The 18,376-nt window shown below is 44.1% G+C and overlaps 1 protein-coding gene across 1 annotated transcript in view; it reads left to right on the forward strand.

Annotated features, from left to right (window-relative positions):
• The first annotated feature begins 10,394 nt into the window (after positions 1-10,394).
• Positions 10,395-18,376, forward strand: part of BMP7 (bone morphogenetic protein 7) — a 50,395-nt gene continuing 42,413 nt past the window's right edge. The window contains exon 1 of the mRNA XM_054845902.1: positions 10,395-11,196. Within this exon, the coding sequence (XP_054701877.1) occupies positions 10,680-11,196 (517 nt within the window). The 5' untranslated portion in view covers positions 10,395-10,679. The remainder of the gene's footprint in view (positions 11,197-18,376) is intronic.

The raw sequence follows: 18,376 nt of genomic DNA on the forward strand, positions 1-18,376 counted from the left end.
AACGCATGCTCTCGCCTCTCCCTACGCCTCTAGATTGCCCTGGGACACTTGCGAGTCTCAGCTCTTAGTCAATAATGCCCAAGGGTGCGCAGCGGGGGGGAAAGGCTTTTGTGTCCTGGGTGTAGGACAGAGAGCAGGGAGGCAGGAATACAAAACAGTGGGAGGATGGCAGGAGCACAGGCTAAACCAGAAAGAGAAGCAGAACACGTGTGTCCACTGGAGCTGGATGAGATTCAGGGTGGACTTGGGAACAAGGATGAAAGGATTGGATTGAGCGACCCATGTTTGCAAAGCAAAGGAGAAGAGTTAAAATTTCAACTCAATAGATTTTTTTTTCCCTACGTACAGAATTTAACTTAATTTTAACTTAATTTTACTCTATATATTCCTTAGAAAGTTCCCAGAAATTTATACACACAGATTTTATCATCCCAGACCACACGTCACTTGTGATCTCTTCCTAAGCCTACAAAAATACTGAAGGTGAATGCCTCACGTTTGTACAATAGAGTGGTAGGTCTCAGCTCAGAGAAGCTGGTTGGGAATTTTTGGACAAAGTGGTTTTTGCCATCAGAAAACGCCAGCTTGACAAAAATAAATTTTTTAAAAGTAATATATTGATTTCCATGGAATTATAGTTAGGTAGGTTTGGATATTTCCATGAGAAGAATCTGTTCTGAATGAAAATAGTAGAAATGCGGATGTTACTTTATTCACTCCCAAAGAGAAAAAAATACCCAAATCTATGACAGCACCCCACCAGATGCAACAGAATAAGTGTCTGTCTATTCTCTATAGAGCTACTTTACTTTGTTTAAAAAAAATTAAAATAAAATTCCCTAGGCTGAAGAGAGACGGAGTGACGAAGCAGCCTGGTGACCAAGTCTCACCTGTGAAGCGGAGAACTCCAAGCAAGCTCTTCTTCAACCCGCTTCAGAGCCCCAGTTTGAGTCGGACAAAAATAATGTTGAAAACATTATGTCAAACGTCTGCTCCAAATCCCATAAAGCACTACTTGGACACAGCCCAAGTAAATACCCTAGCCACTGGATGTTGGCTATTCTGGGATGTCTCATTCTTTCTATTCATGTTTTGTTTTTTAAATCACTCTGTGACAAATCTAAAACAAATGTCAAAACCGTTAATTTTTTTTATATACTAGAATTTTTTTTTTTTGTTTCTGGACAGCTCTAATTCTCAGTGCACCACCCTTAACTCTTCAATTCATTTTTTCTCTTACAACTTCATCCAAGTTGCTGGCCTTTAGAAGAGTGAGAAACATTTAGCTCTTGCATCGGGAAAATTGATTTGATTTGTGCATTCTGTATTGTCCTATATCACGGATTTTTAAAGTGTGCTTCACAAGTGTTTGGGGCCCATAAGGTTACAGGGATCCAAAAAGGTAAATAAGACAGATTGCTTGGATGTGACATAAAGAATTGGCTGCCGCCAAAGTCTGCAAATCAGAAAATTTTAAAGATCGCTCCTTTATACCACTATGCCTGTGTCCTACTGTTCTCAGCATAGGTTGAAAGTTTGCAGAAAGCTTTTATTTGCGCTGGGATAACTAACTACTAACGTTATTAAAATCTAAGAGAATCACGAGCTTGTTTGAAAGACAGTAAGAAAAATATTTTGGCTCAGGAGATACATGTAGAACCAGATTTGTCACTTTCGAGAGAAAGCAATTTTGCATCAGTCAAAGTTTATATAAAGTTAATGTTGTTACTGTTTCCTCATCTTTATCCTAACATAATTGTACAAAAACTAGAAAAAATGATCCTCTTTGACACCGTTGTTCTTCATGATTAACAGTTATTGCATCCCTAATATGACCTCTAAACATGAGAGTTTCTAGTTAAAACATTAAATAAAATTGGTTTACATGACATTAAAGACAGTTAGAAATCCATCTCTTCATTTGTTCTGATAAATTAATTCCCATAAATTTCTGTAGATAGATTCAGAAGACAAGGTGTTTTTTTCAACCTACCCAGCTGGGCTTAACCAGAACGTCTCTGAGGCAGCAGATTTCAGTCAGACACAGTTAGTCTTTTTTCAGAAATTTGCAGTAAATCCTCAAATGTGGATTTTTGAGGAAAGATCTGACAAAATTAATACTGTACCTCCATGCTTTCACATTACACAGTTACCATATTTAATCCAGAAAACTGGATCTACAGCACTCTGTGCAATGATGACATGCATACAAATAAGAAAATTAAAATTGCATTCACGGAAAACATTGATGCATGCTTATGGACCCTGGCAATGCTGCCACCAAAACCAGTCGTTTTCACAAAAGGCCAGGTCAAGCCTCAGCTGCTCTTCCTGGGACCCGTCCTTTAACAGAAGCATTTTCTCCATCCCTAGCACAACAGCACAGCTCACAGTAGAGGGATGAATTAGGCTCTGCATTTTATTAGCTCCCTCGATGTCCAAACTGCTCTTCCATACATACCAAATATAGTAAACAGTAAATGTTCAGCTTTTTGTCCTTGCCTCAAGGCTTAGAAACAATTTGCAAATCCTCTCAATTCCTTTGACGTCCCCATTCCTTCCATTAGACTTGCTGACAGTATCTTTCACAAAGATTCTTTTGTTCCTACCGGAAATCTCTTAAAGATTTCTTTGACATTTCTCTTTCTCTCAGTATCCTGGCACAGGGCGCTAGACCTTCATCCCGCCCTTACCCAAGTCCTTCTTTTTTCCAAGACACACTGAAACCTTCCATCCCACTCTCCTATGAAGGAGCGTGGACACTGTCCATAACCAAACGACGGAACCAAAGCTGCGAACTGCTGAGCCCGTCCCACGAACGGCAGAGCACCCTCAGACCCCATCATATCGGGGGGACTTGAAGGTGTTCTGAATCTGGTAGGAGTTACTTTTCTCCGTGATTTAGCCTTTACTCAGAATATGTGGTTCCTGTCTTAACGGATGTTCTTCTCTCTTCTCCTTCCATGATCTCTTCCTATCTGTTTCCAAATGAAGCAGTAGCCCATGCTGTAAGTTAGAAATACCCTACTAAATCAGATGCCAGGACACAAACTCCAGCTTCTTTCAGAAGAAACTGGCATTTCTATTTGCAAATGTAATCAGGGTAATTCCAAAATCATCCAAATTATGGACTTTTGCTGCCTGACCTACCATCGCTTCCCAATTACATGCAACAAAGATGCTCTGTAAATAGGTTTTCGTTTAAACGGAAGGTCTCCTGTGCTATTCTTCTGATGGATTCAGGACGCAGAAACAGACACAGAAATAATCAAAGTGATTCACAATCTCCATAGCCCTCAACTGCGTGAAGACACACTGCCTACGCTACCCGTATCCATACGGAGTGTCCTACAGTTATCCTACAGTTATCCACCTGGAAGAAGAGGAGTTTGGTCCTCAGTGGTTTCAGTTTGTCACCGTATCTTGAAGTTCTCTAGAAACTAAACAGCTGAAGCCTTTCCCCTGCTCACGATGAACACACGCTATTCACAAAGATGATTTTTACCCCCAAAACAAACGATCTTACTGGAATGTAAAAATGTTAACTCCTCTGGACTTTACATTTTTATTTTAATGTGAGTTTAATAGATAACTGATCTCAAAAAAAAAAAAAAATTAAGCTTTTCTATGGAACTCATAAGAATCTATTTTATAGCCCCTTGATTTAAGTAAACAAACAAAACTGCTTCCTTCTGCTCTTCTCCTGACAATCCAAATATTTAGGACTCTTTATAGGATGCTAATTGTAGAAATTCATGCTTTTAAATTATTCTTTTTTGGGTGCCTTGAACAACAAAAACAACAGATTCTCTCTTGTGGTCAGACCACCAAAGCGGAGCAAAGTGCAGTAACTGGGAGAGTTTCTGCCCCATGTTCTGCTCTGCTTGTCCTTTTGAAAGGGGTCTCAATGAAGAGCCTTGTTGAGCCCTCCGCTGGTGCCACTGTTTGTAGAGGGGGTCATTAGGAACAGTTTAGCCAGAACAAAAGGGGGTTTGTTTCTATTGTCCCGCTTGCAGTTTGACGATGTCTTAACTGAAAAATTATCTTAATAGTCTAACAGTATATATTTGCCTATAGGGCTCAGACAACTGCAGAAAAGGCTTTGGATGAATGCTGAAAAGATGCACTTCACAGAGCAAACTCAGCGCACGCTAAGCACTATTTAGGAAGCAAAAATTTCCCAACTGAAAACTTAGAAGTCCCAGTCTCAGAGAGATAAACTCTTGCAGCGTTGCACTTACAACCCAAGTATCCTCCCCCAAAAGAGCAGCAGTAATACCAACCACTCCAGAGAGTCACGGGAGAGCCCCGGGTTAGATCCCCGGCTGGTGTAAATAAGTATACCTCCGTCTACTCACAGGGTGCTCTGCCAGTTTACACCAGCAGAGGAAACAGTCCCTCCTTATTACTTTAAAATCCCTCAGCATAAACTTCTGATTAATGATTTTCTGCTGCTAAAGCTCTGGGAGATTGCTTCATGCAGCCACTTGTAATGTGGCAAACCTCCTCCCTCGGTCGGACCAGGAGCTGGAACGTTCCTCAAGCCATGGAGAGCTGGGGCCAAACCCTGCTACCCCGCGCAACGCGGGAAGGGATTTTTGTGGCCGGGGCTTTAGAGAATCGAATGCATCTCCAACTTCCATCTTGTTTCAGACCAGTTCAGAAGCACTGCTGTAAATCATCACAGATATAAAGAAAGTTATTTCTGAGGCAGAACCAGAGACAAAAAATGCGCATTGTATCTCCGCAGCCCCATGCAGCTCGGAGTTGGCAGCTCAGAGCTTCCAATTTGAGCGGCTCTTCAAAATAAACTGTTCAAATAATTGTTCCTATGGAAATGAAATATAAATAAAGGTAGAAGCTGAGACCATATTAAGATAATGTTGGACCAAATTCTGTTTCCTGCTTATTTAAATGCACAAGATAAGCCTCAACAGGAGAGAAACTGTGGGGTGCAGCTGTTACGTGTAATCCTCCTTCCTCCAGACCTGTAAAACCCGCAGTCTCCAAAGATCTCTCTGCTCCAGCAACAGAAAGTTTTATGATTCAGGGGCATGGTACATATGGTTTAGCATACACACCCCAGTTTTCCATGCAACCTCCCCTGTCAGGATTACTAATACTTGTGGCATGAGTAGTTTGTACAGCAGCTGTGCAAGGGTTATGCAAGCATTTATGTACACATTGGAATAAAGGCACAAAATAATGGTTCTTTTGAGGTATTACTCTGCACCTGCCTGGAGAGAAAGAGTAAAGCCATCCAAATTTGTCCCATTGCATTTTACAGGTCAGAATCAGTTATTACTGTTCACTTTGAAAACAATGAATAGGTTTCCTATGCTTTTTGTACACAGCTGAGTGTAAAAACACCGAACACCTCTATCTTTCGTGAATACAAATAGCAGAAAACTAAAAGATACTCCCGAAGATATGAATATATGTTAATAAGAAGAATCCTGATTGTCTGATGATGGACTGTGGAAGCAAATATCACCATTTATGATAAGAAAACGCTACAACTAAGCAGACTTTCAGAGCCACATTTCCAAGGTGCTGCGGCATCCCTAAGCCCGCTCCTAACAGTGACATATGAATACAATACGTTCTCGGCAGAGTTTTTCACAAACGTAAGCCTAAGATTTCAGATGTTCAGATTACAGTGTGACCGATGAAGGAAATGTCTGGGTTTATGCCAAAAGCTTCAAGCAAATCAAGTGTGCACAGAATAATTGAATAGTACAAAATTAAATTCAGTTTTGTTTGGGCTGCTTTGGTAATATACGGACCTAAAAGTGGTACGACATTAAACAATACTCAGATGTACGCGTCTGTGCCACAGAAATACATTATTTACATAAAGTTTAAAGACATTATTGAAGTATACTGCTGAACGCGCACATACACATGCTCATGCCAATATACAATTATATACAAACATAAAATACAGCATAGGCCTATATTTAAGCTGTGTATAGATGTATAATAAATAAAATACTATAAATGTTTCAGTGATATGAACTCATTTCCATTGTTCCCTGGAGTTAATAACAAAAGAATCCCCGTGGAGATCCAGTTTCGTAAAGTGAAGTACTTTGAAGTGCTGGACTGGGAAGGACTGAACTTTGTCCACCTTACGCAGTTGGTGAACATGAGATTCAGCACGATCGTCCCATTTCATAAACCCAAAGACCATTTTCTATTTTAGCACTCACTAGCATCTCCAGAGGTAATGATGCCCTTTCATACCCCAAAACACAGATTTCATTTCTGACGCTCTTCTGATCAGTAGCAATGAGAAGCAATACTTAATTTTTAGAACATAATCGGTATAGTCCAACCCAGATCTCTTCAAATTCCTGGATTAGAGCTAATGTAACAGCTTACCCGTAATGCGCTTACTTTCATGTTGGTGAATATGTTCTCAGTAATAATGCTGAAGAGATGAATAGAAACTTTTGATAAGACTGATCCCATATAACGTAATTAAATATGCAAGCTAATTATGCCTTCTTATACAAATAATAATGCTATTATTTTTGTTATATAAGTGTTGTGCATGCACAGGGCCCAGAGGAAGAGTTCAAAATTCCCCAAACACATGCTATTTTAGTGGGAATATTTGGAAGAAGAAAAAAGTTGGCTATAATTTAGGACTTGCACTTTGTTCAAGACAAATGAGAGAAGATGCAAAACAGAATGGAAAAGAAACATGGTTAAAGTTAAAAAGAGGACATCAAAGTAGGAAGGCAAGGAGCTTGAAACTGATTCAGCAGAAAAGAGGAAAAAATGCTTTGTGTCTGATTTTTAAAAAAGTCATGAAATGAATTTCTGAGCAGACCGACACTTTTTACTGCCCATTTGGTAAAACTGAATGCAAATGGCCAAACTCTGCCACTGGCACACGCCTAATACGGGTATGCCATGATGATAGCAGCACATACAAATTCATCAAGCACAAACCTGCAAATTTTTGTCCATTTCATGTTTTAAAAATCAGATCCTTTATCTCCTAAAGACATGCTTCCAACTACACTGACTTCCACACAAACAAAAACAACGGCAGCGGTTGGTACAAAAATCAGATAAGAGCAAACACGCGAAGCTCAAAGAGATCAAAAAGTTACTCAATTGGTAATGCGGCTTGCGCAGAACCTCAGAAACATTGGGAGTTTGTTTTTATAGAAATTATCTGAAGCAGCAAATGCCAACAAACAGGGATTACTTCATCGTAAGTATTTAGTTTTCCTTCTCAAGTAGAGGAGGATAGACAAGAGAGGCAGAGAAGAGTAAGAGGAAAAACTGGTTTCTTAATTGATCCAGGAAGGAGGAGGAAAAAGGCAATGACACGAGGGTGCCAATATTTCAGCAACCTGTATGGAACTGATTCGACAGGAGGCAGGATGGGGTTTACGCAGCAGGCAAGAAGGAGGGAAGAGAAAGACGTCCATGAGCAAGGCAATCCAGTTTGTACCGTTCTTGTTTGAAAGGTATTTGAAATTCAAGCTCGGCTCTGAGGACTGAACCTTTGCAGTTCGAGCTGCATCATCCTTTATTGTATGCACCAGGATAAATGCTGCTCTTTGTTGTGCCCCAAAGCACGCTGAAGTCAGGAGCTGAGGACCTCTCACTCAAAAAATTACTCTTTAACAGATCCCCTTTCTCATCGCACACTCCTAGAGTCTTTTTGTTACGCTGTTTTAATAATACATGCAAGCGGTGCCCCCATTGCAAACTACAGCATTTATTTAATGCTGTGCCTAGTGCAATAGGATCATAGAAAATATTACTATAAAAAATTAAACCCTCTCAACACTTCCTATGAAAGCATAGGATGCAGTTGCAGCCCCTCTTTAATGAGCATATCTTGTGTTAAATCAGGATGTATCTAAACTTGGCCAAACCCAGACCACTTAAACAAACAAAACAAGAAGGAAATAGCTTCAAACATCACTTTTTCAAGAAATTTGTCAAATCAAGAGGTTTCAAGGTTTACTTTTCTTCCTCCACTGCTGCTTCTTCAATGACACAGCTTCAACAGTCATTACCTACGGTGCTAACGAGTCAGGATCCAAACCTCCCAAACTACCCTTTCCTTTCTCGCAAAGAGCGAAAAGCACAAGCCTGACCTGAAGTTTAGTCCCTTTTTAAATGTGAGCTACAAGCAATTCAGGTGTAAGCAACTGAGGCAGCAGGGACACCTGCTCTCCAGTCCACTCGTCCATCCTTACACATTTTTTTAATCGTGTTGTCCATGACAAAGGTAAGTGTCCTTGCCCTGCTGCTGCTTGGTGAAAAGTCCAACACTCAAAACTCAGGAAAAACAAACTGCCTACAAGGAACAAAAAAGAAAGTGAAGTTATCTGCAGCTGAACGGGAGAGCGGAGCGATACTGAATCATCTGTCTGCCCTTCCACCACCAGTTTAAGCCAACCTACGGCAGCCCAGCCCAGCCCAGCCCAGCCCAGCCACCCTCTCCTTGCCCCCAGCTGTGCATTCCTGTGGCCTCCCTAGTGCCAGCGCAATATGTAGTCAGTCAGAGCAAGAAGCTGATCCAGCAGAAAATTAATTCAGCAAAACCAAATACATAAATGGTTAAAACCAGATTACTTTTTAAAACAGAATCAGCTTCCTGACCTGTGTGCTAATACCAGCATGGGAGAGCTGTGGGGCCGCACAGCTGAAGGTCCAGGCTGGGGTGGGATGAGAAAAAAAACCCATTTTTCTCAGGAGGAGCCTGGTTTTAGATCAGCTTAAATTGGTCTAGAAACCACACCCTCAGCAAGAGAGAAATTTAAGCAAATACCAGCCTGGTTAAGAGCAGGTTAGTGCTGCTCCTCAGGAAGTACAAAAGGTGCTAGAGAGTTTGATCTCAACTGAGCATCCAAAATGCAACTGCTTAGGCACTGGTGTTTTCATTAGTGGGGAGTGATGGGAAGGCAGCTACAGGGGTGGCATCTGAGCACCCCGTTACCACCAGTGAGTTTAGCAAGTGTTCTCATCTTACCTAAGGTGGACTGGGCTTTGCAACCTCTCTTCCCACACCATCCTCCCAGAGCTTGAGCCATTCCTAAACGTGTGTTAGGACTGAGCTAAGAGTTTAATGCTGGTTCCACCACTATTTCAATAGCTCCGTGAGTCATTTCGATGTCATGCCTCAGTTTCCCTGTTATTAAGAGGTGTGCATGCATGCATACAAGCACACTAAATCACTCAACATGTTTCCCATGCAGCTTTTATGAGTAGTTACCTGCCTTTCACAAAAGGATTTTAAACATAAAGAGCTAAAGGAAGTGCTGAATACCAGTTTCCAGAACAGACGCAGGATCTGGTGCTGGATACTACTGGATATTGCGTGTCTGAAAACATCAGATAAACGATCTATCAAAAGCACAACGCTGACCTCCTTTCTCTCCTGCCACTCTTCTTCCTCCTTTGCCTAAGGAATGAATCTTAATGTCAGCATAAACTTAGTGTGTATATATATGGTTTCTGAAATTACCTCGGGCTGGATTCAGTGTCCCAGATAAACCCTTCTGTCCTACCTTCCCCTTGCTTTCCAAGTAAGATTTGGGAAGCAGTATTTGTTATCTGAGATGATGATTATTATTATTATTTACTGTTGCAGTAGACATCTACCGGGACTAATCAGGACTGGGACTCCATTACTGTAGATGTTACACCCACTGAGTTAAAAAAAAAAAAAAGTCACTGCTTTAAAAAGTTGACAGTCCATCTCAGGACAGCATCCCAGAAAGGCACGTGCACCAGAGAGCACAAGGGAAGGGGAAGGCGAGAGAGCAGGATAGCGTAATGGCACGAACCACCGTGTGCACAGGTTGATGGTCCCAATCCAAGTAAACGTTGCTGGGTTTATCACTCCTGTATGATAACCCCCCCCTCGGATTTCTAATGCTTCTCCGTGAACTCTCCCCGCTGCCAGTTGGAAAAAGCGAGCAGGGGCTCCATGCACACAGACATACATGCCTACGTGCGTGAATATATAATCATCACGTTTTAAATAATTTAGTGCTGTTGGTTTTATCCTGGACAGTCGCTCCTCGTCTGTGCTTCTTTTTTTTTAAAAAAAAGTGTGGAAGGGAAGAAAAAAGCATGCCTGTGTACGCGTGTTTGTCCAGACAGACGATATACTTGCGTCTATAAACTCTCTGGGAGTTTGGGCCCCTTCCTTATACATAAACCACCCTCCCTCCTGGGGTGTCTTCTCCTTAATTACGTGCACGTTAATTTAAGCACTCGGGACCGGCTCACCCTCTCCCCCAAGCCAGCAGCCTCCACAAACATCCTGAAAAGCAACCTGATCAGATGTTCCTCCTCTAGGCAGTTACACGGATTTTTCTCTCCCAAGCGGTTTGGAGCGGGCGAGCGAGAGCGCCTGGGTTTTCCAGCCTGCTCCTCCCACCAGAGACAACCTCCCGCTGCCTCTCCGCCGAGCGCTGCACACACGGCTCCGCCGCGGCGTGCGGGACGGCGGGCAGGGCGCTCCGCTCCGCTCCCGCTGCCGGGGGAAGCGCCTCGGGCCGCCGCCGCCGCTCCGTCCATGGGCCGGGGCCGCCCCGCAGCCCCCGCCGGCGGGCCATGAGCGGGCTGCGGCGCCTCCGCGGGGGCTGCCGGCCGCCGCAGTAGAGCGCGGGGCCGCGCCGTCCCTTCCGCGCCGCCGCATGCTGGTGGGGCGCGTCCCGCGGCGGGGCAGCCCCGCGCCCCCCGCGCCGCCCCTCCGCAGCCGCCGCCGCCGCCGCGCCGCGATGCCGGCGGCGGGACGCGGGCAGCCCGCCTCCTGGCTCCTGGTGCTGGGCGCCGCCGCCCCCGCCCTCTGGCTGCGCTGCGTCCTCGCCGACTTCACGGTGGACAACGAGGTGCACTCCAGCTTCATCCACCGGCGGCTGCGCGGCCCCGAGCGCCGCGAGATGCAGCGGGAGATCCTCTCCATCCTCGGCCTGCCGCACCGCCCGCGGCCCCACCTCCACGGCAAGCACAACTCGGCCCCCATGTTCATGCTGGACCTCTACAATGCCATGTCCGTGGAGGAGGGGGCGGCGGGGGCCGCCGCTGAGGAGGGCGAGGGCTTCTCCTACCCCTACAAGCCCATCTTCAGCACCCAGGGGCCGCCCCTGGCCAGCCTGCAGGACAGCAACTTCCTCACCGAGGCTGACATGGTCATGAGCTTCGTCAACTTGGGTGAGTGCCTGCCCGCGGCGGGGCCCCGGGGCCGGGACGACCGGGCGGGGGAGCCGTGCCGGTGGGGGGAGGCTGGAGCGGGGTCCTGGCCACCAACGGGAGGGCAGGGGCTGGCGGCGCAGGTGGCCCCGGTCGGACCCAGAGGCAGCCGGTCGTGCAGCCGGTCGGATGGGTGGCAGCCCGCTCGGGCGAGGAAGGGCAGGTAGCGGCCCTCGGGAAGGTGGCCGCTTTGAGAGGTTGAATGGCAGCGATGTGGAGGAGCGGGCTCTGACTTTCCATCGCAGCGTTTGGACAGCCACAAGCTCCCGCCACGCTCCACCCCGCACCCCGACACGCTAAGTTCTGTGTCGTCTGCTCCCTTCGATAGTTACTTGCTGCACCTCGGAAATTGGATTTGCAGGTAGGAGTTGAACAGGACGATTAGCAGGTCTGTTCCGCAGCCCGCGCCCCCAAGGAAGAGACGAAACCCAGGCAGGACCACGGGTCCCGGTGCGGGGCTGGCGATCGTGCGGGATGCAGAGCTGCTTAGACGGATAGTTCCCTGCGGCATCCCAGCGCCGCGCTCCCTCGGCCAAAGGGGCCGAGCTGCTCGCACATGTTTCCCTAACGGCTTGGGAGGGATTCCACAGTAAATCCTTATTTACTCCTGCAGCTTTTTCAGTTGACCCCAGTTTATGCAGCTAACTCGCCTCTTTTCACAAGCACATGTGGATGGGTTTATGCAAATGATACGAAAGTTGGCATGCTTTGTATGCGGCTCGCTAGGCCTCTCTAATTGGATGCCACGGCCCAATCTGATTTCTATTTGCTTGCTGTAGATTGCACACCCGCGTGGACTGACTTGGCCGGATTTGAGTTAAACATTGTCGGGATGAGCATTCTATTTTAAATATATAATTATAGACCCTGGTTCACTCTATCCATTTTTAGACCTCAGCATGTGCAGCTCCGAAACCACCACGCGTACAGATTGGGTGCCTGCAAGTCCAAGACAGAATCCGAATAGTATTCCCAAACCAAGATCAACTCAAACTTTGTCCCAAACAAAGGGACATGCAAAGAGCAAGAGGAGCCCACCTCTGGCACGTAACCCGCTAGGGAATACAGACACCCCCATCGCCAATAAAGCCATTAACGCCTTTATGGATGTCACTGTTCTGGACACTTCCACTGTCTGGAACTTCAGAGGCAACAAAGATTAAATCACCACCTAAATCACCGCCTCTCTAATCCCAGCGCTTTAGCTAACTGAAAAAAGATCAGTAGCTGTAAAGGCTCCATGACACGCGTTAATAATTATTAGACACGGTAGCCATCCCGGCACAGTTCCTGCGTGACAGGGAGACCCGGGACGCTGGCGGAGATCTCTAGTTTGCATGAGCTGCACCTCCTTGTTAACCACCATAAGCTTCACAGTGGGGAGCTCTGAATTACGTCTGGCCCGAGGGCTGCGCTCCTGGAGAGCGCTGGTGCTTATCATACCGAATTACAGTGTTTGTCTAATCGCTGCTAGTACTTAAGCCGATCAGCAATGATACACTTAAAATCAAATATTTGAGCAGCCAAAAGTACCAATGGCGGTCAAATATTTGACTTCAGAGATAAGAGTGATCTTGCTAACATTGTTCTCCGTGGTTCTTGGGTCCTACACCATGTAGAACCAGAGCGCAGGGAGAGTCCCCAGCAGAAGACAAAGGACGTAGAAATAACGATAGCCAAATTCACGCTTCTGCTTCCATTTCGGTAGAGAGGAGAGGGCCGTTATGAAGCACGTGAGTACCTAATGGAAAGGAGTTTAGCTCTGGGGAAGCAGCTCTGCTCCTCGGGTGTCGTTATTTACTGCACAACTTCCATCAATAACACTGCAGCCCTCCCGTCCCGTGCTTCCTCCCTAAGGGAGAGTCACCTTTGCAGCCCATGGGCCTTTCACATCCAAGGAATTAATATTCAGGTCCCTGATTACGTTGAATACAAATGAGTGGAATTGATCCATGAACCATGCAATAAATATCACGTTTTGGATATGTCTTTTTCTAAGCGAGAACTTCTTACAGAGCAGGTTATAGCTGTATAAACCGTACACGATCAATAATCGATGTGCCGATGCGATGACTACAGTGGATATATTCATTCATTTCGACCTGCTGGGTTTTGTAGTTGGCTTAGAAAGCCAAAAGTGTTCTTTTTGCAAAATACTGCATTATCATTTTATTGAATTGCCGTCGGCATGGCCAGTAAGAGCGCAGGCAAAATCCAGTAGTTTTAAGAAGGACAGGTGGAATAATTACCAGCAAGGCACCTTTCGGAGGTTTATCTGCACTGTTTTGTTCCCTTGTCAACAGTGCATGCCAGGACGAGTTTAAAAAGGACATAGATCTATAGTAGCTTTATTCATCACTGTGCACACCTTTCATCCCATTATAGTCATCGGTCTTTCATCTTTATAGGACAAAGACGGGCTTGTTTATGGACGTTTTAATGAATTAGACCAGCCGCTCACTCCCGTATATAGTCAAATACAACACCTGCTTTGATACGTACAGTTTTCTATGACATTCAGGGAAAATTAGAAGATCTATTGTAGAACTGATATTTTTTTTGAGACTTTCTACAATGATCCCTTTTAAAGCAGAGCTGAATTGCTAAACGCAGACTGTAGTAAACTGTGTCCTAGTTTTGTAAGAGATACTCTGTGAGCATTGCGTTTCACAGGTAGGCTTTCATTACTATACTCAAGCCATCACAATGGGGAAGTGTCACAGCATAATAAAGCTTCATCTTAGAATGGAGGAAGTAAAAGTGAGTAAAGAAATAATACTTTTAAATTTCAATAAATAAAATATATTATTCCAGGCTTCCAAATGTTAATCTACAAAACCACTTTTTTGCTTTATTCATATTCTTTATCTATCTAGTTGTACAACTCTAGGGGAAAAAAAAACTGTAAAAAAAAAAAAATGTTGCAAGATTTACTGGGCTACATAGCAAAAAACCCCAACAAACCCCACCCCACCCCCCGCCCATTGATTTCTATGGAGATACTGTGTATATTTATTCCAGAGAATTTATACTGGGTATCGGGAGGGAGGAACCAGAATACAGGTGCTCCGTTTCGGAGTTATTTTGCAGGGAGCTTTGTACTAAGCATGTAATGTTACTGTAAAATCTTGGCAATTAATTAGATTTAGATTTATAACCAGTTAATTCACAGGCTACATTTTGTCTTAGCTTACACCTGTGCTAAGATGGATGGGGAATGGATTTGTGTCAAGAATGAAGCTACATGTAAATTAAAAGACAAATTAGCCACAGTGGTCTGACTAAGTTAGTTAATTGCTGGCTAATTTTATAGAATTTATTACTATGATTTCAGTATTTGGAATTTTGTTTCAGATCCAAGTCCAGTTTACAAACTGATACATTTTAGGAACTGAAAAAACACAAACCATTTTTTGCAGGAGTTTAATTTCAAGTTTATAAACAGCAACTAAAGAGTAAACATCCTCTAGATTACTTAGACCCTCTCTTCTAAAAATAATTGAGTTTTTCTTACGTGGGTAATCTTGCCTTGGTAAACAGACTTGCTTAGAATATTTTCTAAAAGAGTCGGCACAAGTGATATGTAATTTGTTAATTTGTCTCACGGTTGATTACAAAATGAGCAACATTGTTTAATCCTGGCAAAAAATAAGGGGGGGGGGGGGCGCGGGAATTAGTCATTCTTGGAAGGAGCACGTGAAAGTGGCTTTTGTTAATGTAAATCAAGAAGCTGAAGAGCCCCCAAGTTTCCTTTTATTTCATACCATCTGGCTATCCTTTTTGTTGACAAGTGTTTGGCATAGAGAACCATCTCTTTGCCCTTTAATAACAGGCTTTAACACTGTAGGGTATTAGAAAAAGATTCTATAACAGTTAAAAAATTTCCTTCGGGGAATACTTTATAAAGTGAGCACGGGCTGCAGGCATTTGCAGCTGTAACCTGGCTTGTGTTAAAATTTGGAAGGGGCTGCCTTGCATTCCAGCTCACTACAGGCCTTCATTGGTGTGCAGCCAAAGGTTAATATAGATGTCACACAGTTTTTCTTTGGAGAGCCTCAGATATAAGAGTGCGCGTACAGCTGTGTTTTTAGTAACCCTTTCATAATCACTTCTTTTAAACCTCATTTTCCTGCTTATATAAATCAAAGATTTTTCAAGGATATTTGACCTGGATTTGAACTTATTTGATCTTCACATATTTCCCACTTGAAACAAAGCAGATTAAATGTTAGCCCTGGATGCCTGGTCATGATCACATGGTTTGTCCATACATTAGGCCAAGCCCTCGGCTTTTTTTTTTTTTTCCCCCCCCCTCTTTTTTTTTTCTCCTCCACCTAGCGCTGTTCTAAGCTCTCAAGCCTGAACAGGTACCTCCCGTAATTGCTTTGGACAGTATGGATATATGCAATACTTGGTGGGATAAGGTTAGCTCAGGTAGAAAGCTTGCAGCGAACTAAAGGTATGAAGTACGCTGACCGTGCGGCAAGTAACCGGCGGGTATTCTTTGAAAGTACAGACCTATTCTAGAGAGAAATGAATTCATTTTCTAATTTTCAGGTGCAAAATAGCAGGACAGAGCAGGAGCCGTTTACCTCCGCCGTACGGGTGCGGTGGGAGCAGAGAACGGAGCAGCCGAGGACAGATGTCCTCGTGCGAGGAGAAAGGACGTGGGAATTGTCCCCCCCGCTCACACGCTTCTGCGGCGGGTTTCTCCCAGAAGCGGGGTCTTTCCTCTGTTCCCACACAGGCCGTCCTGGGGAGGGGAAGCCCCCACTGGGAACTGTAGTTTAAAAGCCAAAACGCAACGGCTGGCAAAGTGCTTTGGAGGAGACGAGCCCCGATGGCCAGATCTCGTGATGCCTGTAGGAGGAGTTGGGCACAAGTGAAGCGTGCAGGACCCGCTCCCACCCCAGCCCCGCTTGCCGTCGGTTTTGCTTGTGTGGGTGTGCGTGCGTCCCCCCGTCGCTCCTTTTGCAAAGGGGGTTTCATGGCCTCTGGGCGGGCAGCGGGAAACCAGGCTGCGTTTTCCTCTGTAAATAAGCTCGAAACACGTTTTCGAGTAGAGGGGGGGGAAGAGACGCGTGAGAGAAGGTTACACAAGTGGTTGGAAACATTAATTAAAAAAAAGATTATAAGTATTAAAGCCTAGTCAGGGCTGTTGACAGGCTCCTTTTAAATAGGACACTGCGATGTTTTAGTTTAATACATTCTGGCAGTGTCACCGGGGTTAAGGCTAATACTGGGATGTGTGGATCCTGTCATGTTATTGTCAGGAGGAATGCAGGGATTAGGTTTAAAAGTGGCGGTGGGTGAGTGCTGCAGCTGTGTACACTTATTATAAAAGATTTAAGTCCCACTGGTAAAATCAATATATTAAATTGCAAGAGCCTCTGTTTTTAATTAGTTTAAATCAAATATACTGTTAGTGCCATTATGGCTCCTATCCTTGGACCAAGTGAGGAAATGCTAATATTTATGTGGAAACTGTTAATTTGTGGTTAAAATGATAACACATTTAGTTTTACGCATCTAAATTGTTCTAACTTGATGAATACCAGTGAGAAGTTGCAGTGATGGGTGAAGTCATCTGAGCAAGAACACAAGTAAGCACATTTTGATAGGGGGCCAGATAAAGAGACTACCTGCTGATACACAGCATTAAGAGACCACGATATTTTAAGCTGTTTCCAGTGGTACCGTCCTCCTCTCCAGGGCCTGCATCGAAATACGTGAATTAACTATATATATTTTATATACATAAAAATAAAATCTGCTATTATATCTATATACTTCTTCTCTAAAGGGAAGGAACCTCTAAAGAAATGAGTGAGCTGTTTAGATTAGTTTCAGGATGAAGATTTTCATTCTACAACTGTTGGAAGTGAGCGGGACTGCTCACGAGGACTAATCACCTGGGTAAGGTTCTGCACACGCGTGTGTTTGGAAAATGGAAACCCGAGAGAAAATCCTTGGCTAGGTCTTCTTTGGTGTAAATTGTCAGATGTCTACCGAAGCTGGCCCTGTGGTCTCGTTTATACAACTGTACGTCCAAAGTAATTCCCATAAACTCCCTCTTGATTTACACTAGCACAACGGAGAACAGAATTGGGCCAAAGAAGTGCCCCTGTGTTGAAATAATGCGCCGGCAGTGGTTTCTGCTAGAGCTTCAGACAGTTTTCTCTCCTAATCTTGAAATTGTTTTTGAGGGAGGCTTCCTTTGCTGAAAATAATCAAAACACGAACCAGCTCCTATTAGTCACTGCTTATCATTATTAGCCCCATCCATGTTGTTGAACTACAGCTGAATTCCCATCTTTGCAACAAACATAATTTAACAAATGATGTTTGACAAAAATGTGAAACTGATATTTCTTAATACAAGACATATTTCATATGGAGAAACTTCAGTGATGAAAGATTCCTGGTATCAAAATATCTGAATCACAGTACAAATAAACAGTGTGCTGTAAAGACGGCGGGGCCAAATTCCGTGCTGGAGTAATTCCACTGGAGTCGGTGGAGTTGTGCCAGGAGATAAACTGCCATCTAGATTTTTTTTGGTCTACATGCGAAAACCAGAAGCGTTTAAGATTTTGTCAGTAAACACCTTTGCTAAGGAAAAGGTTGCAGGTAGCAAAGTTTGAAGCGATTCTAACTCAAGTATCTCTTTCGGAAATCCTTATTTTGTTGATGAAAACGACAAAGTTTGCCGAGACCCCCTCCAGCTGGGTGTACGTTGTACAATGCCATTCTTCATACATAAATTTACCTGATTTACAGCAGCTTTATGCGCAAGCCCCACGGTACCACGCCTTGCACGTTCTTTGAAACGTTTGCGTCGTCTACATCTTGAAGTCAGTGAAAATCCCTTAGTGATCCAGATTGAGTGGATTGAATTAATGGTAAACTTTGAGACTACAAGTTTTGGTGTAATTGCTTTATTGTTTTGGAACCAAGACGCTTACAATCCAGTTCCTGTGCAAACATGTTTAACGTGTGTTAATGTGGTTCAAAACCAGACCCTCTCCGCAAAATTCTGCTTTTCATTAATTGACATCAGTAGCATGGTACAGTATTTCAAAGCGCTGGCCAAATATAAACTGTGTTTCTAATTTCCTTACTTTCCTGTGTTTGGAATGCC

The sequence above is a fragment of the Grus americana genome, chromosome 17 (genome assembly GCF_028858705.1).
Source record: "Grus americana isolate bGruAme1 chromosome 17, bGruAme1.mat, whole genome shotgun sequence".
Taxonomy (NCBI): domain Eukaryota; kingdom Metazoa; phylum Chordata; class Aves; order Gruiformes; family Gruidae; genus Grus; species Grus americana.